Here is a 26,591-nt window from a genome sequence, read left to right as displayed (position 1 = left end):
CTCTATTCAAAATTTAATTTAATTAACTTAAATAATTAACCAAGCAGCTTGTTAAACTGTAAGTGGTTTTTCCCAACCTCAACTCCACTGAAACTGAACCTCCTGTAAGTGGTTTTTCCCAACCTCAACTCCACTGAAACTGAACCTCCTGTAATGAGCATAGCCAAGCCCTCACTCTTACGGGAGTGGGGAGTTCTTTCTTTCTTTCTTCCTTTTTTCTTTTTTTTAAAGATTTTATTTATTTATTTGAGAGAGAGAGAGAGATTACAGACCTGTACCTCTGAAACAAATAATACATTATATGTTAAAAAAAAAAAAAAGAAGACAGTAGGAAGGGAAAAATGAAGGGCGGAAATTGGAGGAGGAGACGAACCATGAGAGACTACGGACTCTGAGAAACAAACTGAGGGTTCTAGAGGGGAGGGGGGTGGGGGGATGGGTTAGCCCGGTGATGGGTATTAAGGAGGGCACGTTCTGCATGGAGCACTGAGTGTTATACGCAAACAATGAATCATGGAACACTACATCAAAAACTAATGATGTAATGTATGATGACTAACATAACAAAATAAAATTTAAAAAAAGTATAACAGGAAAAAGAAAAGAGAGAGAGAGAGAACACAAGCAGGGAGAGGATCAGAGGGAGAAGGAGAAGCAGGCTCTCCGCTGAGCAGAGCGCCCGATGCCGGACTCAATCCTGGGACTCTGGGATCATGACCTGAGCTGAAGGCAGACGCTTAACCGACTGAGCCACCTAGGTGCCCGCAGAGTTATTTCTTTAAAAAAGACTCCTACCTCTCCAGCTCTAGTTTCTGAGTTTAATGTAACAGCACAAAACGTCCCCCACACGGAAGACTGAGTATAGGGCAAGCCCGCCATCTGCCCAAGTTTGCTGGGATGGATGTCATAATTCTTATATGGCTTCCAGAAAACAATTTGTACAATTTATGGCCAGGAACTGTTTCCATTTCCCAACTCCTTTTTGTTCGAATTGTTTTTTAAAAAATGGGAAAAGAAAGAAAACAACACATTTTGTGCACTGGGTGACAGATGGATGGAGAGGGGGTGAGCTAGGCTTCACCCGCTGTTTCTAACCATTGTCATCCATGTTTGCGTTCACCGTCTGTCCCAAGTGATAGTATATGTTGATAAAAAGACCATGCAGAAAGAAACAAACAAAGCCCCTATCTGGGGCTCAGCTGGAAAGTAATCAGAATTTTCTGATCTCTACTAAAATCCAACATACATGCATCCTATAGCTTGGCGACTCCTGTTTTAGGTACATACCGAGAGCAACGTGCTCCCTTGTGCAAGGACAGACCTGGCTGAGAATACCCCTAGGAGCCCTCCCCGCCATAGCCCCGAATGGGACACTACCCCAGTGTTCACCAAGATGAGAAGAGATGGATGACTTTGGGGCATGTCCCCATCCTGAAATTTCCCACAGCAATGAGAATGAAGGCCCAGAATGACACGCCACAGTGTCACACACAGACCTGCTGAGCTGAAAGAAGACAGAAAAGAAAATGTCCAGTGTGATTTCATTTACATGTGAGAACAACAGGCCAAAAGAATCCACAGCTTTAGAAGTGAGACTGGCCACTGGAAAAGGGTGTGGTGGGCCTTCTGGGGACTGGCTATGTCTTGAGAATGGACCTGGATGGTCAGTTTGTACGAAGTCCTCAGGCACTATACCTCATATGTGTATCCTTTCTGCCCTCGTGTTACGCTCGAATAAAACGTTTTTAAAAATCACCCCGAGCCAGAATGAGAAGAGTGTGGATGAGTTTGGGATAAGTCATGGGCTTGGCTTTTCGAGCCCCTGCTGAGGTGCTGATGAGATTCCACAGAGACTGAAGAGACAAAATGCTACCAGCCAAAGCTCCTGGAAAGCACACAGGGATGGGGCTTGAGGGTTTAGAGGGGGCCCGTCTGCCCCACCAGACACGAGGGAGCAGCCCCAGTGGGCCTGCAGAACAGGCGAGAGGAAGAGGCTGCAGATGAAGTTCCAGGGTAACTTACAACAGTCATGTCTCACCGCTCAAGAATCCCTGATGACCCACATGGCCCACGGAAATTTGTCTTCTGGATAAGCAACACTGCCTTCGTGAAAGAACTTCATTTAGAAACAGAATCGTTTTGAACGGGACCCTCCCAAAAATGCATTTCGCACATCCCTGACATTGTGAAGGCCCTGTTATGAGTCCCATCTTACAGGTGAGGCTGAGAACAATGAGGCATCTGCCCCAAGTCAGAAACAATAGCAGTGGGGGGTGGGGAGAAGAGGTACACTCCAGCTTCATGTCCTAAACTCCTCGCCTCTGTGCCATCTTTTCTAGACAGTTCCTTATCACGGGAGTGCTATGCTGTGCAATGCCAACAGGCAGACAGGAACCTTAGCTGTAGCTTTAGAGAGACTGAGTTCACCTTGCTTTTCTCTCCCCGTTTCCTTTCTCCTTCGTCAATGTGATACTGTCAGCTTTCACACAAAGCTGCACCCCAAAAACTCCTACCTAAAATCAGAGAATAATCTATAGCACTTGTTTTCAGCACTTTAAATAAGCTAACAAACTCTTTAGATCTTTCTCTTTGGCTGAGAGATCCCACGGAGTTGGACCACGTTCTTTATTGGTTTAAGAAACTCCTCTGGTTCTCTGCATTTCAAAGCGTCCTGGATTTGCTTTTCCTTAATGCAACTCAGAAGGAAGCCTGTGATGCTCATCAGATTCACAAAAGCAGCCCTCAACTGGGGTTCATCTTAACCGCAGCTGCTTTCCAGAAAATACAGAGCTGAGGGCAGATAAGCACCAAGGCACAAAGACAGTCATTTTCTGTGAGGTTTATGGGCTGGCAGGCCTGCGGAGGGAAAAAAAAAAAAAGAAAGCAACCCATCATCCTTACCCTGTTTTCAAGCTGACCAAGGCATCCTCCACTCCCTTCTGATTGAATTTGGTCATGTACTGATGCATGTAGGGGTAGTTATTACGAATGTTCCTCTCAGTACTGCCGTTAGGCACCGTGCCAAATCGGAAAGGTGGGGAATAGTCGTGAGGTCTCTGAAACTGGAGAGAGAAAGAGAGAGAGACGGACAGACAGACAGGGCAGAGACAGAGAGAGAAGGAGGAGAAGTCAGCCACCATTCTGTCTTGTGTCAGGGGTTCAACATTCGCATGCCTTAGCACAGGACAGCTGAAAAACCATACATTTCTGGGCTTCCTTTTTTATTTAACCATACCTGCCACTAGCCTGTGAGCTCTAGGTGGTTAGAAACAGTGTCTGTCTCGTTCCCACTGTCCCCCAGTGCCTAGCAATGGGGCTGGCTGGGTGTGCGAGAGACACTTGTTGGATTGACTTTTTCAGTGCTGTTATAGAGATTAGCCTCACGGTGGGCACGCAGGCCATGCTTGGGAGACGCTAACTGAGCTGGAATTAAGGTACTGCTTTACTCAGCTCGTTTATCTATCTTCTGGTGAAATTTTCTGCTTTCCCCACCAATCGCTCCCTCCTCTGAATCCCACTGACAACTGCCGTCACCTCCCCCAGGAAATGATGAAGAGAAACCGAACGTGTCACCCCGAAATATGCCTCTTTGGCATAAGGATCCTCTTAGGCTAGTTATTTTTAAGAAACAGCAGACGCAGGAGAAGCTCTGAAGAGAAGTTAACCCTTTCCTAAGAGGCATTTAAGGGAAAGCTCTACATAGAGGGCTGTCTTCCTCTCAGCACCTGGAAAAGGAAGATGACTCAAACTCTAGAAACTCTTATCGGTGTTGAAGGCACCAACTTAAATCTGCATGATAACCTCACCCTTGTTTACTATGCTTTTCCTGATAACCTCCCATCACTGGCCTCCCCACCCCAGCTCCCAACATCTCTTTTGTGGTTAGCTGGAGGGGGTGTTTAAGCTGGTGGCTTGGGCCATTTCGGGGAGGTGCTCGGTTTTCCTGGGCATGCCCCATGTCTACAGAAGGTATCCATGCTGTTAAGCTTCTGTTTATTTTTCTCCTGTTAATTTTTTATTACAGAGGTGTCTCAGCCAAGAACCTAGAAGGGTAGAGGGAAAATTACTTTTCTTTCCCTACAATGACTGTATGTTTCCATGCACTCATTCTCCACTCACCCATTCATTCATGCATGCATGCATCCAATACTTATTGGGGGCCTAATATATTCCAGGCATCATGGCAGGCTCCATGACATTTCTTGAGCTGAAGTTCTTCCTAACCATTAGCTTCGTGGGGATGCCCATGTCTTGCACGGCTCTCAGGCCTCCAAAAGGGTTCGATGTCCATATTCTGCTTCTCTTCCCTGATTGACCGATATTGTCTGTTCCCAACTTTAGCGTTTGGGGCAACCCAACCAGATTCGGAGTCAAGAGTACTAGGTCTGAGTTCCAGACACACAAATAAAATCTAGAGTCCACACAGGGCAATAGGTACAAGTGTGAGCTCAGGTTCAGAGGTTAAAAAGTCAGGTTCTATCATTTACGAACTGTGGGACCTTAGATAAGGCACTTCACACTGCCTCCATTTGTTTCCTGTCTCTAGAGTGGAAAACATACCAGTACTTCCCTTGTAGGGTCAATGGGAAGTTCTAAAATTGTTAAAGTTTATCAAGTAATTAAAATAGTGCCTGGAACAGAGTAAGCACTCAGAACTAATTACTATTACTTTTTATTTTTACTATTAGCATGGGCAAAAAAGTACCCTGGGTTTCATTTTTCCACGAGATACGAAATTCTGGAACTATAATGACCAGCACTTTTTGAGGACTTGCTTGGGGCCAGCACTGTGCCAAGGACTTTACAAATGTTGCATCATTTCATCCTCATGAGGAATCTGCCAGGTAGCTAATCTTAGAGGCTCCATTTTACAGATGAAGAAACCGAGGCTCAGTGAGGTTACGTGGCCTGTTTAGGATCCCGCTGCTTGCAAGTAGCAGCCCAGAATTCAATCCTACATATGCCTGTCCTCATGAACCCTGTCATTCCTCACAGACCGTCAATAGTAACCCCTCCTCTTTTAGAGGGAGGACCTTGAGACCCACAGAAGGGAAGGACACCCAGCAAATCCACGGCGGGACCAGGGCCAGGATCCAGAGATGTCTCATACTTCCAGCCCAGCCTGTCTTCCATGCAGCTCAGAACTGCTGGAGAAGGAGTCCGAGTTTACCCGAGTCAGGTGGACTGAAAACATCATTCTTTCTTCCAGACTCACACTTCGTTTCACCGTTAATTAAAATTTCCAGTTGAAAACTGTGTCCCCTACATCAGGCATGCTGCTGTGTAATAAGTAGTTTGGGGGAAGTGGCCATACATGGTCCAAATGAGATCCTCCTGCTGGTGCCTTGCATTGGGAGACTGCGTGTGTGTGTGTGTGTGCACGCACACGTGTGTGCACACGAACAGCAAAATGCTCTTTGCACTTACTGTGGCAGGCAGTGCCCCAACTCATCACCAAGACAGGAGGCGGCACCAGCCCCGACTCTGGGGACAGAGGTATTAGTGCTGTTCATAAATCTAGGCATTAGTAAGCTGCTCTACTCTCCAGAGGCGAGTGACATGGCCCACTGGACCAAATGCCTTCCGCTTCACTCTCCATCTGCTACAGGGGAGCCACGGAGCTCTTTAGATTTCCTTTCATCCCTACCTCTCTGCTTTACACAGTGACGGAGACGGATAATCAGCCTCAGGGATGAATTTCCACACTTCTCTGGCCTCGACTGTACCCTCCCCCACGCAAAATTCAGCCCAGCACTGAGATCCAAGAACCTTTCCCGTTAGAGTCAAGGTGATCACACTTTTTAAAGCAGGACTCTCAGTACATGGTCCATGGACCAGGACATTTCTTCACGTCCACATGCACACGCATTCCACCTGAGAGCACTCTTCCTCCATGTGATATACTCTGACGTCCTCTGCTTTGTTCTATTTTGTTAATGGTCACGACCCTTAAATTATTTTCATGACTCACTAAAAAGCCAGGACCTACAGTGTGAAAAATAGTTAGGGGCAAGCACGGCTCATCTCTTAAATCCCAGGGCCTCCCACTGAGGACATATTCCATGTAGTTTACCAGAATGATTTCTAGTGCAACTTTCTCCCAGAGGGTTCCGTGCGGACACAGAAAAAAACAAATGTGGGCTCGAGCAAAGGAAGGAGTGATGCAGAGGGGTCCACGGTCAGCAAGACCACAGAGCAATGCAATCATGATGCCTGGGGGCAGGAGAACTCCCTGGGGCTTCTCTCTCTCAAGGCAAGCCCTTCTGGATGGAGGAAGGAGAGATGCAAAATACGGGACATAAAATGTTTAGGGAAAACATGGCAACTGACCAGGACATTTCTTCATTCCTCTTACACACCCCAACCATACACTTATTAAAAATATCTATCTTCTGTGGCTATAAATAAGGGACATTGGCACCTGGGAACCCTGTACCTCAGGTACGGTCTTCTCCCGCTGCTGGTGGGCTGCAAGCTTCGGGGGTCAGCATCAAACAACCGTGGCCCTTAGGAGGGAGGGGAGGCTCAGAGGCCTCTGTTCAGCCAGTGACCACCCAGCAGTATGGGCGCAGGGCTCAGAGACAGCACAACTTCACGGGGACATGTTCCTGGGCTCCTCTACCAAGGAAAGTTCCCGAATTCCCCCCATTATCACAAAAGCCAACCAGTGCAGTGGCACTTGAGACCCTGGAAGTGAGGAATGGGCTCATCAGGCAGTGATGCTGATCATGAAGGAGCAGGAGGGTGATGAAGAGGAGGGGAAGGGGCAGTGGAGGCGGGGAGGGAGGAGGGTGGAAGGAGGGAGCAGTTCTTATAATAGGATTATCTACCATGTGCCAGGCACCGTGTGAGGATTATTTCTAAGCCTCATATCAACCTTGCCAGAAAGGTATTAATACCCGCCCCCACTCTTATTAGGAAATTAAGCTTTGGGGATACTGACATATCGAAGGCCGCATGACCATTTTATGGCAAGGTCAAGACCTGAACGCAAGTTCATCTGACCCCGAAGACGACATTGTTCTTCCCACTACATTAACCTACTTCCTAGGGACGGAGCTCCGCTACCCTCGTGATTGCCAACATGTTGGAAAGGCTTCCCACCAACGTTTCAACTTTCCTTTAGTCATTCCTAGGGGAACATCTACCCGTGAATCTGCCTATTTATAATTGAAGGCTGAGCTCATCTGAGCACACTGTGGGCTTCAAAGGTGCTTTTCCCAGCAAGCACTAAGACTGCAAAATGCTTTAAAAGCATTGTGAACCTGAGTTGTTACATAGGTAATTGTGATTTAAAAAAAAAAAAAAAAGGAAGAGGGGGGGGAAAAAGCCCACCATGTACAGTATTAAAATAAATTGATTCAATATAGATTTTTATTTTTGCAGACTTTCTTGGTGTATCTGCTATTAATCTTCTGGGAGCATTTAGCTTATTTACTCCAAGAATTTTGCTGTTTATCTAATTGTATCAAACATTTAATTAAAAGAGCTATCTGCTTGCCACTAATGCTCTGAGCCTGGAAGCCGAGCTGTGTCCCATGAGGATGTGGTATCTATTACTAGGTGTCTCTGAGTCAGAGAAGGTCAAATTATTAGTGGTTCTAATTAGTTTTCTCACAAGCGGTCATGTTATTTAGATCCAAAACTATGTGGCAAGTGATTGCTTTCTCCCCTTGCCTTTGAAAATAGCAACAAAAAGCAAAATGAGCTGCCCACTACTTTCTTGAAAAACCCTTCGCCGAGGACGGGGCCCCCAGTGCTCCAGCTGTTTCTGTATTTTGGCTCCCACGGTGTGATGGAGTCGGGGACTGGCGCTTTGTGGCCGGAGGGGTCTCCGGAGGCTACAAGGCACGTTCACGATGGCTGTCTCCTCTCATGCTTGGTCCAACCTCTTCTCCCAAATGTATGGGGAGGAATGAGGAGGTGGGGCCAGATTCTGTGACTATAAAAGCACCACAAAGTCTCAGCTGCTGAGCAGAGTCTCACCTTCCACCTGATCCCGCGGGGAGCTCCGGAGAGTAAAGCGTACCTTGGGTTGGCCCCGCCTGGATGCAATGGGGCGGCTGGGGTTTTGGGCTCTCACACTGGTTTGTTCTTGGTTACAGGTAACTAAAGGGACTGGGGGCACTCAAATCTCCAGGCCTTTACTGTTCCAGTACCCCAAGGTAATGACCCTGTGAAGATCCCTGGTAGGAGCCTCTGACAGCAAATGTGGGATGGGCACATAGCCAGAAAGGGGATGCCAGGGAGAGCCAGACGGGGTGCCCACGGTGTCCTCCACACCACACTTTTCTCACTCAACACACAAGTATGTCCTGAGCACCTCCAAAGTGCCAGCTAACTCTATCCTAAGCATCACCTTTAATCTCATCAGTCTTACCTCCTTTATAACACCAGCTCCTGCCTGGAATGTTCTTCCCCATTTACGTTTACTCACATGTTGCTTGTTTCTTTCTACTAGAATTTAAGTTTCACAGGAGTATAAACTCAGGCTGCGAAGTTCGTCATGGTGGCTGGAAGGCCTCTCCCAGGAGGTGGTATTTTCCCTAAGGCCTGAAAGTCAAGGAGGAGCCAGCCACGGATAATGGGGAAGAACATTTGAGGCAGAGCACGTAACCAGTGCAAGAGCACTGTGGTGGAAAGACACTTGGGATACTGAAGGAACGTGGCGGGGTGGGGGCCTCGTGAGCAAGAGGGAGGGAACACATGGGGGTGGGCCAGATGATCCAGGGCTCTGTCGCCAGGGGAAGCAGACTGGCATTTACTGAAGTCACAGTGGGAAGCCATCAGAGAGAGGCCAACCCAGCCCCCGCCCCTCATCATCTCCCTGATGACAGGCCTTCTCTGTACCTCTTTCAAGCACAGCATATGGCACAGATAAGCGGTTAGGGCCTTTCACGGTTGATTTTCTATTCAGCACAGTTTTTTGATAAATGCCAAAAGAATATACGTAGACTTATGTCAGCAAGACATGCTGGTGCGATTTTATAAAGAGAGACGATTATCCGCATACACAAGACGGACAATCTTGGCCGCGCAGCAATCCCCACACTGCTGAGCTTAGCAAGTCAGGGTTTGTTTGCTGAACCTAAGATTTCAATGGAAGGATGCACCCAGTTTACCTCTTTTCTTCCTCCGTGTGCCTTTCTGAATAGCCACTCACAGCCCGCCCCCCCACCCCTCGCGACATTCCAACGGAGAATGGAGACAGCAGGTGCGACCCCTTCCACCTTTCTGATATGGGAGGCGCAGCCCCACGAGGGAGGGCTGGGGATGTGCCTGAGTAAAAGGAGCCAATGTGAATGAAAAGTCTCTCTGTTCCTTTGGTGTCCCTTGAGGAAACTTCAGGTGAGTCGGGAATGCAGATGGTGGGACTGCCTGACTACCCAGGGAAAAAGGAGCTGTCTTGTCTCCGGGTAGGCCTTAGAGATGATTTTTTTCATGTCATGGATGAGAAATCCAAGGCATGGCGTCTATGAGAGGCTCGGCCAAGGCCAGAGAACGGGGAGGTGGCTACAGCCAAGAGCACCCCACTTCCTCCCAAGTTTCCCTTATCGAGGCTCATAGATCTTCTTCACCATCACATGCTCCCTTGAAGGGAGAACTCCAGCCTGGGCCCTCCCATGAGTCACAGAGCCTTGGGAAGCGTCCCTGTCGTGATCCTACAAATATGAGAAGTGACCATTTGGGGAAGCAATGCTTCCAAATGAGATCTGGAATCTTTTAGACCCCGGAGGGCTGAGCTTAAGGTTCTGTTTCTAAAATTCTTAGAAATATGCCAATTTAAGTTTAGAGAGAAAAAACAAAACAAAACCCCTCTGGCTTTGTGCTCTAGAGTCAGTCAATGGGTTTGGATGATAGGAGCCTGAATTGCGCCCTTCTGAGGAGAGATCATTTAAGATCCACCCCTCAGGGGAGGGTATGTGTTCTGGTAAGCGCTGTGAATTGTGCAAGACTGTTGAATCTCAGATCTGTACCTCTGAAACAAATAATGCAATATATGTTAAGAAAGAAAAAAAGAAGAAGAAGAATGTAGCAGGAGGGGAAGAATGAAGGGGGGGAAATCGGAGGGGGAGAAGAACCATGAGAGACAATGGACTCTGAAAAACAAACTGAGGGTTCTAGAGGGGAGGGGGTTGGGAGGATGGGTTAGCCTGGTGATGGGTATTGAGGAGGGCACGTTCTGCATGGAGCACTGGGTGTTATGCACAAACAATGAATCATGGAACACTATATCTAAAACTAATGATGTAATGTATGGGGATTAACATAACAATAAAAAAATTAAAAAAAAAAAAAAAAGATCCACCCCTCAGGCGGTGAGGAAAGCAAGATGACCTTACCTTTTTGTCACTGAGGCCGGTCACTTGGTCCACAAATTCCTCCTGGATCATGAAAGCAGCCAGGTTGGCCGTGTAGCTGGCCAGGAATATGACAGCGAAGAAGGCCCACACAGACACCATGATCTTGCTGGTGGTCCCTTTGGGGTTCTGCACGGGCACAGAGTTGTTGAACACCAGGCCCCAGAGTAGCCATATAGCTTTTCCAATCGTAAAAGAAGGCCCGTGGGGTGCTGCAAATTACAGAAAGGACACTGTCAGCATTTTCTCCAAAGGGCAGTGGCGGCCGCCTGCAGCCCCACCACTGGCCAGAAGATGGAATGGTCTCTCATGCTTGCGCCCCATCATTGCCCAGAACCCCAGCCACCACAGCTCCCTTTATCTTTAAACACTTTATCTTTAAACAGCATTCTTCCTGCATTTCTATCTGGCTGGATTCTTGCCATGTTTCTTAAAAGAAGGGGAAATCAAAAATAAGCAAGAAAGGAGAAGCAAATGGCCATGCAAAATGTGGGTTTGGATGAGAAGTCACGTTAGGGCCGGTTGTAAATTTGGATTCGATTTCCATTTGAGGGAACCAATCTCCTTTAATAAACATAGTGAGCCTTACAAAACTGTGTGTGGGGGCGTCTTCGGTTCTCATCGGCTAATGTGTGGTATTCTAATCCGACTCTCCCTAGCACTTGCTCCTGCTCAAACTCAGATGTAAAGTGTGCACAGTAGAGGAACAAAACCAAACGAAAGCCCTCTGCAAATGGAGACATCAAGGAGCAGAACAATAGAGCTTAATTCTTCCAGCACTTCACATATGCAAGACATCTGGCTGCAGGTCATGGACCATGAGCTCTGATATCCCAGCACTTTTTCTCCCTCGGTGTAGCCTTGCAACAGCTACGGGTCCCTCTTAAGATTCTGAAATGTGCCTCGTAGCCATCTTAACTAAAGAGGCAGGGCAACATGGCACAACGTATTGGGGTGAGGAGTACGCAGCTGTGAAATGCACGCGTTAGGGCTTTCACGTCTGTTTTGCACAAGGGGAAAAAAAATCAATGTATGCCCTCATTTCATGGGCAAGAGGTCTTCCTTTAACAGAAGGTTAATTTTTATGTCATTTAAGTAAATGAAGATGGGAAAAAATGATCTACTCAGACTTCAGTTGGCAATGCCAGCAGAGTGGGCAATAAATACAGTGGCAGAAGTGAATCACTGATGGAAGGTATGAAGTTCTGGGCAGGGAGCCTGGGAGAGACAAGCTTTCTACACGTTGGAGGCCAAACTGTGACTACAGCAATATTTATAATATCCCTCATACAGCACATTAAAGGGAAGGCAATTAATTCTGGTATGCTCAATCTCAAACTCTTCTGTCTCTCTTTGCCTAGTTTTATAATCTTCTGGTCTTATTCCCAAGATGCCAAGAACTCTTAGGAAAAAAAAGAGTCTATCCAGTTAACTTCATGAACTGCTTGATTTTATTAGAGATGCATGTTGACCAGGAGCGACAGCTGTTTGGGAATCAGAAATAGGCCCTTGCTGGGGTTCTGTCCAAGACTTTTGGGAATTCCTGATTCATGACTACAATTATTGAGCCGTGCATAAAATCTTCCCCATAAAGTGCAGTGAAATGTAACAGAAAGCCATACTGCACCAAGAGACAAGTCGCTGTTCTTTCTAGAGAGCTTCCACAGGCAGATGAGCAGGAAACGAGAAGCCTCGAGGTGATGGAAGGGCTGGGAGTTGGCGTGCTGGATTCCTCATTTTACTATAGTCTTCGAGGTGTGTGCTTCAGCCAAAGGAGGAATTACGGCACGTAATTGGCCTTTGGACCATCTTTGATCTTCCAATCTATAGCCCTGATTTATCTGCTTCTCTCCAGCCAAGTCCAAACCACCGTAATCCTGGCTCTCAGAAAACGAACACCTTCCTCACTGCGCCCCCTCCGTCCACTGCTGCCTGCCCCTCCCCTTATCCTGACAGAGTAGCCCCGGTGACCTTCCCACACCATACATGTTTCGTCCTGCCTCTGCCCTTCATCTTGTATCACTGCCCACCTCCCTCACTCCCATCTTTTCTGTTTCATCAAGATCGATTCCCCAATAAGGCATTTGCATTTGCTGTTCCCTCTGCATGAAATGCTTTTCCCTCTGTTTTTTCACATGACTTCTCATCCTTCAGGTCTCAGCACAAATGTCATGTCTTCCGAAAGTTCTTCCCTGCTTGGCTATGTTATCTAAAGTGAGGACCACCGCCCCCCATCACTTCACTTTGGTTTCTTCTATTCCCCTTTTTCTTAAGATTTATTACCATCTGTGATTATTGATGTATGTGTTCACGTGTGGTCTTTGCAACCAAATTCTCAGCTCCCTGGGGGTCAGGAAATCTCTATCTGATTTACCATGTGACTCCCCTGTACTAGCACAGTGCCTGGCACATAGTACCCACTTGGTAAATACTCATCAGACAAATGCATGAATTCACAAATAGCCCAAACTCCGATCCCACAAACATGAACACCGACTCCGCTGAGGTGTGGTCACTCACAGGAAGCCTTCTCAGGCCCCACTCTGTTGGAAGCTCCATATCGGTTGCCCTCTCAGTGGAGGCTGACAATTCTCCCATTTAAAGGTGTGGTCACTCACAGGAAGCCTTCTCAGGCCCCACTCTGTTGGAAGCTCCATATCGGTTGCCCTCTCAGTGGAGGCTGACAATTCTCCCATTTAAAGGTGTGGTCACTCACAGGAAGCCTTCTCAGGCCCCACTCTGTTGGAAGCTCCATATCGGTTGCCCTCTCAGTGGAGGCTGACAATTCTCCCATTTAAACACAACATGATTATTCACGGCATTTTCACCATGTTTGGTTGATGGGAGATGGTGTATATATAATAATCACCACTCTTCAGCGGTGAGGAAGTGGGAGGATTTCACTAAAACTAAGTTCCTAACAGATTGCCATGACCTACTGGCTATTTCCAATACTGAATCTTCCAAGTGAAAAGAGTATGTGGCAAATTCAAGTGCCTTGATTTTGAATGGCTGTATGTTGAAGACCTGCTGTCTTCCACCAACTTATGTCATGTTTCAGGGAAGAGACTTGGTCCTAGCAGCGGCCTTTTGAAGCCATCCACTTAGACCCTGTTATGCATGAGGAAAATGCACTCAAAAGTGATGTCATGTGTTTATGTCTATAACATGAATGTTGGTTTGCATAGGAGCCTCTTCATAAGTTAGAGCCAATGATTGTTGCCCAATGCAATTTTCTATCTACTGATTACAGCTTTATCAAGTACAATGCACTAAGGTCAGGCGCCGTCAAGAGGAAAATGCAATTCTTTGGGGGAAAATACCACTTTATAATTATTTTTATTGTCAAATGAATGCAAGTGTGATTCAGTAACCTGGAGAATGTTCTTAAACTAGATCCTATAAAAGTCATTTTTCTTTGCGTAGACAGAAAGCGAGATTCACTGTGATCTTGACATTTCTTTTGACACAGATTTTAAAAGTTAATTGCCAGGAAAACTTCTTCAAATCTGCTCTCTGGACAAATTATCGGTAGTTTCCACCTGGGATCGAGACCGGCCTTGGGCTCCTTGCTTGGCAGGAAGCCTGTTCTCCCTCTCCCACTCCCCCTGCTTGTGTTCCCTCTCTCACTGTGTCTCTGTCAAATAAAATATTTTTAAAAAATTTAAAAAAGATAAAATGATGAAAATGTTTCACTTGGCTTTATCCCTTTTTCAGCTCAGGCAAATAACTCACAACTGTATGGAATGATGGTACTGGTGACCCAGCTCCATTCGTATCAGACTAGCAAGACAGTATAGGGTGATGCGTTCTAAATGGGAAACCTGTGTAGAAAGCAAATGAAACAGCATCAACTTTGGGTCATAGTGATGAGAGGGGTCTCACCTTTCCCTTTGGCTAAGTTTCTGTTGTATCCAACAGGACTGAAGTACTCGAAGACAAAAACAGCGATGGCAGACACAATGAGCAGCATCACAAACATCATCACCCAGACGGAGGCGCTGAACGGTTCTGTGGGTGAACAAGCCAGAGGAGTGGGACATGGTCAGTTGGCACATCCTCACAACCAGGACCAGCAGGAAGCCCAGAGGTCCACTTGCAGGTTCAACTGAGAAACCCTCCCTGACGTGAATCTGATAATTCAAAAGAAGCTAGTCATTGTGGATTCATACGTCTACACCATCCTTCGTTCTAAAAATACTTGAGGTATTTTATAAGGCTGCATATAATAGGATAAAAATAGAGAAGAGCATATGACATTTTCCAAATCGGGTCAAGGATAGTAAAAACAAATGGGAGAAAGAATGCAAATAAAGAGGCCATCTGGTCCTATATGATTATTGCATCATCCAGGGGACCAAGGCTGGAGGAAGCAAGGGACTAGACCCAAATAGTCAATCCTAAGGCTTCTGCAGATCAGCATGGGTTTTATTCTTAATTTCATTTTTATCCTTACATGCTGGAGGGATGATGGGCAGGGAATTCCAGAAGGAAAGGGAACATTACAACCTGTTAGAAAAGGATCATAAAATCATGGGGTTGACAGCAATACTGGAAGGTCATCATCTGCCCCCACTACTGCCACGCTGCCCACCCTGCCCTCTGCTCTGGACAGATGAGATCTCTACAAGTTTAAAATCTTGTTGATGTTGGTAATGGGCTTAAATGCATTTGAAAAGTCATTTGAGGATATTACATTCACATGGTAATTCAATGAAAAAGCATCGCTTAAAGAGTAGAGGCAATGAAGTAGTAGATGGATAGGTGGTTACTCCCTCCCCCACCTCCCCACCCCCTGCCCACCGAAGTAGTTTACATCAGCTTATTTTCATATGGACATCTCAGAAGGGCAGGCCAAGTCACAAGGTTCTAAATCTTAGAACACTCCAGAAAGTTAAGAGCATTTATATTCAGTCTGATTGAGGGAGCTGAATGGAGCCACTGTATCCATATATGACACATATTTGCTAGAAAATCAACAGAGGCTAAAATTTTGAAAAATGAATCTATCTCCACCTGAATGCATCACTGGGAAGAAACTGCCCTTGGATACCAATAAACTTATAATCCTTTGCCTCATAAGCAAACATTTTCTGAGGGTAAAATATAAGAAGCCCAATAACACCTCTTGAATAGTAGACATTTTATTATTTTTAAATTGTTTTTCTGATGGAGCTAGTAATAATCATAAAGAACTAGGCTGGTCGCAAGCCACCTTATCATTAAAGTCTGTGACTACCTAACACAGCTAGAGGTCATCATAAATTCCAATTTAATGAGCTTACTACATAACAAGAAACTGGTATGTCCGAAGCTTTAACTACACTGGATAATTTAGAAACCAGAAGGAATGCTTTGCAATGCAGCTTCGACAGTGCGGATATGTTAAAAAGGAACAGGTAACAACATAGCCTACTCACTTTGAATAACACAAGATGAGTTCAAAGAAATCAATGAGATTGCAACCATAACATATCTTCATTGAAATTACCTTGGGTAGTAACAATACTATGTCCCTAAAATCATTGCAATTTGGTAATAAGGTGTTTCCAAAAAGGAGAATGAAATGAATAATTAGGGGATTAAAAATAATGAATATTCAAGATAGGAATAAATAGTAAAATAATTCTCTAAGTCGGGTATAGTTAATGGCATGGTGTATCTTACCAGAGGAGGATCACCGTGAGGAGTCAATGAGCATAGACATGGAAAGTGCTTGGTGGTGTGTGTTGCACACTATACACATAGTGAATTAAATGGAATAGTTGTTTGATTCCATGGTTAAAGCCAGAACCAGGGGTGGTGGTGGTGCGCTGTTCAGCGTCCTGAAAAAGGCACCCTGGTTTAAAACATGTGCGTTTATTAATCTGGTAACTTCTTTTCTCTGCAGGTTGGGATAACATGATAAAAAATATGAAGGGGCATCCTTTCTGAATTCTTCATTCTCACGTCAGAGTCTATAAATGTGCAGTGGGCTTCATTTGGCAGCTGATGCATCCTAGTGAGGACACAAACTGTTCCAGAAATTAGGTGCAAGCCGGATCAAGCAACTGATCCCAGGTATCTTCCCACTTGGAAGTGACATCTGTCCCTTGATTTGTGAACATGGCATGGGGATAAAATAATTCTGCTACAGTGTTCTGGTTTTAATAAGTTAGGTACCTAGGAGTGCCCTGAAGGGTTGCTATTCTCACATACACCACCACCACCACCACCACCACCACAATGTAGAAAAGCATTGGAATAATGGTGAAGCACCATCTATAGTGTCTCAGGAGGGACCCAGAAATATTTTGGGTGGCTCTGGATTATATCCTCTACTGGTTTAAAGCAGATACCACATTCATTCATGAAGGGACTTCAATCTAGGAGACTCTGGTCAGCATTTCTTTGGATCAAACAATCCGATCTGCTTGGAAAGTCTTTGAAAGTAACTGAATGGAAATATCCAAGAGATGCCACCTCTGTCCTTGAAGAGCCGCTGGTTACACTTTTACACAGAAGCTCAGAGGCATTACCTGCAAGTGTTTCCAACGGGAGTTAATGGAGTTTGTGGAGAGAGGATAGGAAATAATGAAGAGCAATGCAATCAGATTTTGAATGTTTGGGCTCTTCCAGATGACTGAGCCAGTGAATGGAAAAATGTAGCTTAGCATGGTTCATTATGACTTTCAAAACCTGCAGATAATGACCGTAAATAAGGGGGTGCACAATCCAATAGGGATGTAATTTAGTGACTAGAAAAAATATTAAGCCTACTGATGTCAAAACAGCTTTGAAAATAGTTTCCTCTGGCTACAATGTATTTTATTTTATTTTTAAAGATACAGTAGGAAGAGTAAGGGGGGGAAAGGAGGCCTTAACTCCGCAAAAAATACCTGACTTTTTATGACAATGTTCTACGAGTCCAGGTAAGATAAAAATCTAGGGGAAATTGGGTTGATGCCAGATTCGATATCAGTGACCCATTTTTTTTACGAGCCAAGCCAACTGATGGTATTTTTTCCCTCTCTGATTGAATTGGAAAAAAAGTTCTCTCTAGCTCACTATGCAGATATGTCAACAACTTGTGAAAAGAAACAGATCTCTTGGGGCGCCCGGGTGGCTCAGTAAGTTGAGCGTCCGACTCTTGATTTCGGCTCAGGTCATGATCTCATGGTCACGAGTTGGAGCCCCGCATCAGGCTCCACGCTAGATGTGGAGCCTGCTTGGGAGTCTCTCTCTCCCTCTGCCCCTCCCCCTACACATTCTCTCTCTCTCTCTCAAAGAAAACAAAAAGGAAAAGAAAAGAAAGAAACAGATCTCTTTCCATTCTTTCCCTGAACTCACTTCTTCCAACCTTTTCTTAACCTCCAGGGCCAAAGAGCCCTGTTGAAAGGTCTGCTAGGGAGTGGGAAACCGTGAAAAGGAGTGGCTCACACATGAGGGTCCACCCAGTCATTGTTAAGATTCTGCATGTATTGTCTATATCAGTCAGCTGCATTTTTCATGGTGTTGTGAGGCTCCCTGATCGAGATATGGGTACATTATCCATATCAAAGACACAAAGGGAACATAATGAAGTGTGTATCTGTCAAGAATGGAAGTGGGGAGTGCAACATCAAATTCAGGGAGTGGTAAGGATTTCAACAGCTTAAATGGATTATCAAAAATGGAAATAGCAAATCCATACATCTCTGTGAGTGAGGCGGTATCCAAAATCCTGTTCGTCAACGTTTCACTCAAGAGAATAAAGCACAGACAGCTTCACTGGATGCCACCACGACGTACCAATGAAGATGGTGGGGACACAAGACTACAGGCTGGGAGCCGGTGGCCACAAAATGGCTCTAGTCTGCAAGAGCGAGCTCTCTAATAGACAAAGGTTCTTGTGTGTGTGTCTGGAAACGTGTAAGAAATTTGGCTGACTTTGATCTGTGTCCCCTTTCTCTGCAGTTTTCTTTTGGGGTCAGTGTTTGCCTTAGCCTTCCCAAATCTGGGACAAGCCCATGGATGCGGGGGTGCCAAGGAGAAGGGAATTTGAGTCCCACGATCTTCAAGGTAGCCACTCTCAAAAACTGTTGATGATAACCAAACACTCTACCAATACTTTCCTTTAAAGAAAAAATAAATAATGATTGGTTCTGTCCCATGCAGTTTCTCCCTCTCTGGACAGGCATATACATACAGTGCTAAAGAAAACAGGATGATAGAAAGTAGAGCTCTACCTTGCTCTAAAAAAAAAAAAAAATGCTTTTATGTCAAAACATAAATTTATGAAATAGTTAAAAGGAGAGTAAGGAATTTTCTCCCTTACAAACCAGTCCGCTTGAAGGATACTCACATTTAAAATATGATTCCATTAATTTTCAATCAGTGTGTGCTCTTCAGACTACCTGTATTTTGTTTATCCGAGTGCTGGTATGAATCACCGTGTGGTCATCATCATTTCACCCTCATATCCAGTAAATAAATGGCTGTTATGCCAGGGAGGAATGGAGGATGGGATTGAGGTTGCTGAATAAAGGCTTAGAGGCTGATTTAAATTAACTGTGGACAGGTATATTTATTTTTTTAAATGTTTTCCAGGCTCTGAGACCTATATCTGCTAATCTCCATTCTATACAATCAAGACCAGTATCTGAATATGTGATTGTGTTTTCAGCAGATAGTTCCAAGTCAGAGATAAATGACAGATGTTAACTGGGGATTGGGGGGGGGGTGGGGAGGGAATTGAGATCATTCAAACAGGACAGGCTTTGGAATGTGCTGATGTCATTACATAGAGCTCACCAAGGTCCTACCTGGTTCCATCCTTCGAGGAAACAAGACAAATACCTCTAATTCCCTGTTAGGAAAACAGTGGTGACCCTGATGTCCACATACCTAGAAAAGCAGAAGGCGAGACCGTGCCATTGCTTCTCGAAACCATGACACTGATCCCCGTCTCCACAAAGGGCACGGAGAAGTCCACCACTTCCGAGCGCTCCTCGTTGATGGTGAGTGAGCCAACCGCCATGACTGCCCGTTGGTAGACCACCTATATGCAAGGCAAAGGAGCACAGAGCCTTTACTTGTCCTTCCCACGATCCCCCCAAGCGCCACAGGCGTGGAGTCTTGGATGAGAGCCCGAGGGAAGAAGATAACTTACTTCGCCGATCATCCCGTTCCATACGTTGTTGACTTTCTTGCCATGCTTCCCGTTAGTCACCAGGTAAAGGTCATAGGTGAACTTCACAGTGCGAGAAAGCTTCTTCAGGATATCGATGCAGAAACCCTTGCAGCATTTCTTAACATTCATGCCCTCATTGGTTGAATTGCTGTAGAAAAAATCCCCGAGACCATAGAATATCAGCACTGGAAGATCTGTTCACAATTGTTACCTAAGACACTTCCACTGTTTTCCATGTGGGAAACGGAGGCTCAACATGAGTGAGTGGCTTTTTCAAGGACAGGCAGTAGTTAACGTCAGCAGAAGGACAAAGTGTTCTTAATTGTGACAGTAACCATGACAACGGCTAACTTTAATTGAGTGATTATTTGTACCGTGTACCATGCTTCATGGTAATTGTTGAAATAAATTCCATGGCATTTCTCTTAGTTAATAGTAACTGTTTCCCCATTATACGGATGAGAGTTACTACCTCTTATTTTTAAGTTTATGACACCTACAGCCTCTTTAGATCAGAGTTCAGGCATATGATCTAAGCCAAATTATAAAAGCTTATCAGAAAATGGAAGAGAGATGGAAGACATGAAATTCTCAGCTGAAGGAGGGTTTTGCTTTTTCCTATCACTGGAGATAGAGGTTTGCAACCAAAGAGAAGAAAGAAGGGTGCCTTCTTTAGGAAAGGCACTTTCTTTCCTGAGGAAAACATGGATGAGAACTGGAAGACCCGGGGCCCACCTTGTGCCTGAGTCCATGAACTTAATGTGTCTTGATGGAGTCATCTGTCAGATGAGGGCTCCTTCATAACACTTTCCCTCCCTCCCTACATAGCAGGAAGTATAAAAAGTTGACACTATGAAATAGCAATGTCCTTGATCAAGAAAAAGCCCTATTAAAATATAGAAGGTACTGGCCAATCTTAAAAGCTATCATCATCTACCAAGGTGATGTAGGTTGATTTTTGCCAGCCACCTTGCTTTATTTACCTGGCCAAGTCATAGTCGAAGGACGTAAAAAAATCAGAAATGTCTTTAAAAAGGAAAGAAAGAGGGTCTTCCAAATTAATAGCTGCTACTTAGACAACTCATGTAGGAAGGTCAAGACCTCTCTGGGCAACACAGCCGGTCCACCTTGCGATGGGGCATTTATTGAGCTCAACAACCTGAGTCATGCGTGTCATGACATACGTGCTCTGGATATCCCATTGCTGGCGCATCCACACACCAGACCGTTACCTAAGCACTACAATGATGTTTATGGAAATCCAACATCACAATAGGAAAATACTTGCATTTCCATATCACAGGAAAAAAAAAGTAGGTTACAAAGTGTTCCATATAGAACAGTCCTAGCTATATAAAAACAGATGAGCTTATGAAATATCTGGATGGAAAAACAATGAAATATGAAGCGTAGCTATTTTTGAAGGGTGAAAATGACTTTTTCTCTTTTTCATATTTTTAGGTTTTTTTTCCCCCCCACAAATTAACTGCAGTGAATATATACTACACATATAATTAGATATACACACACACATCAAGCACCACTGATGTCCATCTATGCCCAGGAACATGGGTAGATCTGACAGTGTGACTTCGAGTAATGGCAGCAGGTTGCAAAATGCCATAAACATGATAGAAATGTGTCCTAAGTACATTAAATCAATGGCATGTCCAAACACAATTTCCTTCTCAGTATCTATCTGTGGCCCATTGTAAAACATGGCAAGAGCCAATTCTCTCTTTTTTTCCCCTGGCCACCATGGGCCACGCATTGATGCCTCTTCTCCAACTCTTCCCATCTGCCTCTCCTTTGCTCTCTGCTCCCTCCCTTCTTTTATCACAGGGCCTTCCTTCCCCTGGTCAGGATTCCTGGGAGAGTCTGGATAGGAGTTACGAATGCCCCAGACTTAAGATTCAGGGTCACAGGCACATGGTGGTATTCTTTGGCCTCACTGAGAACCTCAGCCAGTTAATGAGTTAATTATCTCCCCTTGTCTTCTAAAACTAGATGTATGTCTAGATATAGGTATATGTCTAGATACAGTGTCTAGACATTTTCACCCAACAAGCAACCACTGAGTACCTACTGTGTGTAAGACATGGAATTAAATCCTGGGGACATGAGGAACACTATATCTAAAACTAATGATGTAATGTATGGGGATTAACATAACAATAAAAAAAATTTAAAAAAAAAATCCTGGGGACATGAGATGAAAAGACACGCAGCAAATGCAACAGATGAATTTCTCATGGGGAAGATGGGAACACAGACCAGCTTGTAATTGGAAACTTCCATCAGTTCCAATCACAGCCCTTGTGTATGTGTGGAGGGGGGTGTGACTTGACTACACAGACATCTGAGAAATGGCACCCAATGCAATCTTTCTCCACACCCCACTATCACCACAAGAAAGGGTGACCCATAAAAGCCAATGTGGGGAAAAAGATCCAATAAGGAGTCCAGTTCTTCAGCTCCCTAGTTTCCCAGTGTGGTCAGTGGATAGGATCACGGCCATGGAGGTCAAACAGAGCCCCTGCGAGGTCCTGGGTCTGCTCCTAACAACCAGGAAGATGCAGACAAGTCTCTTCACTAATGAGTCTCAGCTTGTTCCCTTGCAAATTGAGAAGGCTGGTGCTTACCTTGCAGGATAGTTGGGGAGATTAAATAAAATAAAGTATCTAAAGCACCTCTCACATAAGTGCTTAAAAATACACTTCCTCTCTTCTCACCGACCATCTGACAGTTTGGGGGATTAATCGACAGTGTGGCCATTTTTCCTAACATATCAAGCCAGATCATTTTTCCTCGATTTTCTCTTCACGCCTTAATACCCAACTAACAGATGAAAAGGAATGCTTGATTTCTCAGCTCATTTTCTGTTCCCTGTTTTTAGAACACCGATGTGTGTCCTAAAGACCCCACCATTCACCAGAAGTGAGAGACAAAGGGTTTTCCCTGGGAGAATATCACCAAGAAAAATATAACCATGTTACCCAACAGAATCCTTCTTAGAACGAATCAGCCTGCCTCAAAGAAATGCAATTGATCTGATCTGTGTTAATACTGGGATGAATGGGTCCCAGCGATTGCCTATGGCTTTCAAAGACTTTAATGTCGCCTAGGTGTGCAGTAAACTTGTCATGTCGCCAAGTGGGAAAAGGGAAGCTACAAGCCCGCCACCTCCCACAGGAACCAAAAATGTGAATTTGAACCTGTTAATCTGTTTATAGTCTCCAGTAAAAAAGTCAGTTCTTTGAAAGAGAGTAATTTATTGGGGGGAGGGGTTTATTTTCTCCATACAAATGTAGCTCAGGACTCGCTGACCTACTGTTGTCAGCTCCGAGCCTTCTGATTTTAAAGATTTAAAGCTCCTATTATTGACTGTGAAGCCCCAGAGGCTCTACTTGATTGGCCCCATCGAAACAAGGAAGGCACTCTTGTCATAAAGGAGGAGCCTCTACTGAGGTAAGAGTCTTCGCTTTGTGCCAACCACCCTGCTTTCTTCATCTGCCCAAGTGGTGCTCAAAGAACACCCACCCAAATCAAAATCTCTTTGGACAACTTTCGCACATTTACCCCTTCCATCTCCCACCCAGCTCATCACTCTCAAGCACCACCCTGGGTTTCCTTCTGTTTCTCACACTTGCCAATCTCTTTCCTCCCTCAGGGCCTTTGTACCTGCTCTTCCCTCTACCTGGAAGGCTCTCCCCCCATTCTTCACATGTTCATCATCCTTTTCTACATCATCTTACAACTCACCTCTGTGAGCTAAAGGAGCCCCACGTACCTCAAGTTACTCTTGCCTCACACCACCTTATTTATATTCCTTCACAAGGTTTATCATAACATGGAGCTGTCCTGGTCTTTTATTGGCTGAATTTTTTTTTTTTTAACTGTGTACACTCCATATTGCAAGATCCCCATCTTTTGTCTTCTCTGTTCCCTGATGTATCCTCCATGCCCTGCACTGTGCCTCACACATGAACTGTGCTTCATGTTTATTTACTTATTGACTAATCTATTCAGAATTTCAACTCCAACGAGGCTCCTCATTGATAAAAAAAAAAAAAGAAAAATCTTCTCCAAACTACAAATGTGCCTTCATAATACATTTTGCAATCATATTTTTAAAAAATGATCTTTATCCCAAGCACTGAGCTCTTGGGATTTGCATCTCATATAATGACTTATGTTGGAATTTGGGATGTGGGAGGACCGGTTTCCATTCACTCATGTGTTTAAGCATTATCAACATTGGTGGGACCCGTTTCGTGCTTGTCCCTGGGCATACAAAGACTAGTAAGCCACGTTTCCGATATTTAGGCGGCTCACACTCCAGGGGGAAAGACAAACTATAAGCCATAAAAGCAGGTGATAGAGAGATCGAGGGGTATGCACTGAATGTTTGAGTTCCTTCAAAGTCATGTGTTGAAACCTTAAACCCCAATATGATGGCGTTAGGAGGTGGGGCCTGTGGGAGGTCATGAGGTCAAAGGGTAAAGCCCTCATGAGTGGGATGAGTGCCCTTAGAACGAGATAGGAGAGCTTGCTTCCTTTCCGTCTGCTCTCCACCACAGGATGACAGCAAGAGAAGACAGCCGTCTGCACACCAGATGCCCCGCCGGTGGGCTCCCAGCCCTCAGAACTGTGAGAAATAAGTGTCCCTTTTTTTAAGCCATGCTGTCTGCGGCGACTTGTCATGGTAGCCTGCACAGACTAAGGCACAGAGACATACCCAGAGTTCTGCGGAAGGAGGGACGGTAAACCCAACTTGGGGAGGGACTTAAAGGACGCGGGAGAATTAGCCAGATGAATGGAGGTGCTTGGAAAATACTGGCAAAAATACTCCATGGTAGGCCTCTTCCTTTCGTGAAAATCCCCACGAGGGCGTGTTTTTCTTTGTGTTTGTACTAGAAAGACTAGAATCAGGGCCTTGGACTTGGTCATGAAGCTTTAGGCTTCCCCTTAAGGGTGATAGGTTAGGGACAAAACTTCACCAAGAGCTCTCACAAAAACTGTCAGTTCTTCCTTCGGTCGTTAATAAAAGAGGAAATGGCACAGTTGTGACACTGGCTTGCTGTCAGTGAGCGAGGAGACCACCAGGAGGCCAGGTCCACACTGATCACAGCACACAGCCATACGGAGCGTGCACCATGACCCCCAGCTGGAGAGACGTTTCCAAAGTTTTTGAAGAGTTTGTATCTGGGATATATAAAAAAGATGGAAGGGAGGAGATGTGCAGGATTGGAGGAGGGAGCAGTCAGAAAAATAAAAAATATATATATTTTTAAGGTGAGACTGAGGGGGAGGGTTGTTTGAGCAAAGGGGTTAAGAATATGGCGGTAGAGTCAGATGGACGAGCGTCTTGAGTCCTAGCTCGTCCATTTATGAGCTGAACGGCCCTGAGCATGGTTCTGAATCTCCCCAGAACTCAGTTTAAATATCTAAAATGGGCAAAACCACTTACCTCCTATTGCTGTTGCTGGAATTAAATAAGTGTAAACCACCTGGCATAATTCCAGTTATTAAGTCTTAAAAAAATCTAACATTATAGATTATCATCTAGTATTAGAATAGCCTATTTTATATTACACTTTATTAGGATATTTTGGATACCGTTGATGATACATGCTATTTTTATTTTATTTTATTTTTTTTTACTGTTGAGAATATTTATTTATTTTTTTTTATTTTTTTATTGTTATGTTAATCCCCATACATTACATCATTAATTTTAGATATAGTGTTCCATGATTCATTGTTTGTGCATAACACCCAGTGCTCCATGCAGAACGTGCCCTCCTCAATACCCATCACCAGGCTAACCCATCCTCCCACCCCCCTCCCCTCTAGAACCCTCAGTTTGTTTTTCAGAGTCCATCGTCTCTCATGGTTCTTCTCCCGATACGTGCTATTTTTAAAAGATTGGGTGTATTCAAGCGACAGCATCCCTGGACTTACTTGATTTTGACGAACTTCCGACACGGCACGGTGTTCCTCACGCACGTCTCGGTCAGCGGGTCTATGTCTTCCACAATGACAAAGGGGGCCTCCTCCAGGGTGACGATGCTCAGATGGTTGTCGTCTGGCTCACAGTCTGAAAAGGATTTGTACCTCGGCCACACGGCGTGCCGCAGGCTCAGGGTGTGGTTCTCCCACTTTCCCACCTGCATCAGAAAGACAAAGGCACACCTGTGTTTTCTTGCAGTGCCGACTTCTAGAAGGGCAAGTCCTTCCCCCATATGAGATCCGAGACAAGAACCCTACCCATCTTGAGGGCTTTTCTGCTACCTACCTCAACATATGCTTCTCTTTATATGCTAAGAAAAATAGGGATAAAGGGAAGGCAAAGTACTGGATGGACCCCATGCCCTGGCTTCTCCCCTGCTAATTCATATGGCTGTGGTGCCCACACACTGAGATGGGTAGAGCTCCCCAGGTGATCCTAATGTTCTGCCAGAGTTTGGGACCACTGAGGTCTCGAGGGAAGCATGGACTTTTAGAATCAGAGAAGTCTAGGCTGGGATCCCCACCTCTGCCACTTACTAGCTACAGAAACCTGGGCAAGCTCTGAACCACTGTGAATGTCTGTTTTCTCCTCTGTAAACAGCACAACTCCACCTACTTTACAAGTATGTTGTGGCAATTAAATAATACAGTCTGTGAGCAGCAAACAGCACCATGCCCAGCACATAGTAGGGACTCCATACTTTCTAAGTGTAGGAGAGATGCAAGGAGAAGGAGAAATTTTTAAAAGATGCTAAGGGAGGGCGCCTGGGTGGCTCAGTTGTTAAGCATCTGCCTTCAGCTCAGGTCATGATCCCAGGGTCCTGGGATCGAGCCCCCCATTGGACTCCCTGCTCAGCGAGGAGCCTGCTTCTCCCTCTCCCACTCCCCCTGCTTGTGTTCCCTCTCTTGCTGTGTCTCTCCCTGTCAAAAAAATAAATAAAATCTTAAAAAAAAAAAACAAAAGATGCTAAGGGAAAGAGTGTGCAGAGAAGAAGATGACGTGAAAGAGCAAAAAGGCAGGAGGATTGACAGGAGAGTCAACACGAGGAGGACGCGCGGGAGAGGAA

The 26,591-nt window shown here is 45.1% G+C and overlaps 1 protein-coding gene across 1 annotated transcript in view; it reads right to left on the bottom strand.

Moving 5' to 3' along the window:
- Window positions 1-26,591, bottom strand: part of GRIN2A (glutamate ionotropic receptor NMDA type subunit 2A) — a 379,633-nt gene that overhangs the window by 63,338 nt on the left and 289,704 nt on the right. The window contains exons 6-11 of the mRNA XM_036070595.2: window positions 25,477-25,682; window positions 19,492-19,660; window positions 19,227-19,380; window positions 14,247-14,372; window positions 10,344-10,573; window positions 2,902-3,062 (exon numbers count right to left, since the gene is read on the bottom strand). Coding sequence (XP_035926488.1) covers window positions 2,902-3,062; window positions 10,344-10,573; window positions 14,247-14,372; window positions 19,227-19,380; window positions 19,492-19,660; window positions 25,477-25,682 — 1,046 coding nt within the window. The remainder of the gene's footprint in view (window positions 1-2,901; window positions 3,063-10,343; window positions 10,574-14,246; window positions 14,373-19,226; window positions 19,381-19,491; window positions 19,661-25,476; window positions 25,683-26,591) is intronic.

The sequence above is a fragment of the Halichoerus grypus genome, chromosome 6 (genome assembly GCF_964656455.1).
Source record: "Halichoerus grypus chromosome 6, mHalGry1.hap1.1, whole genome shotgun sequence".
Taxonomy (NCBI): Eukaryota; Metazoa; Chordata; class Mammalia; order Carnivora; family Phocidae; genus Halichoerus; species Halichoerus grypus.
The sequence above is the reverse complement of the archived record's forward strand: the minus strand, read 5'-3'. Positions and strand labels throughout refer to the sequence as shown.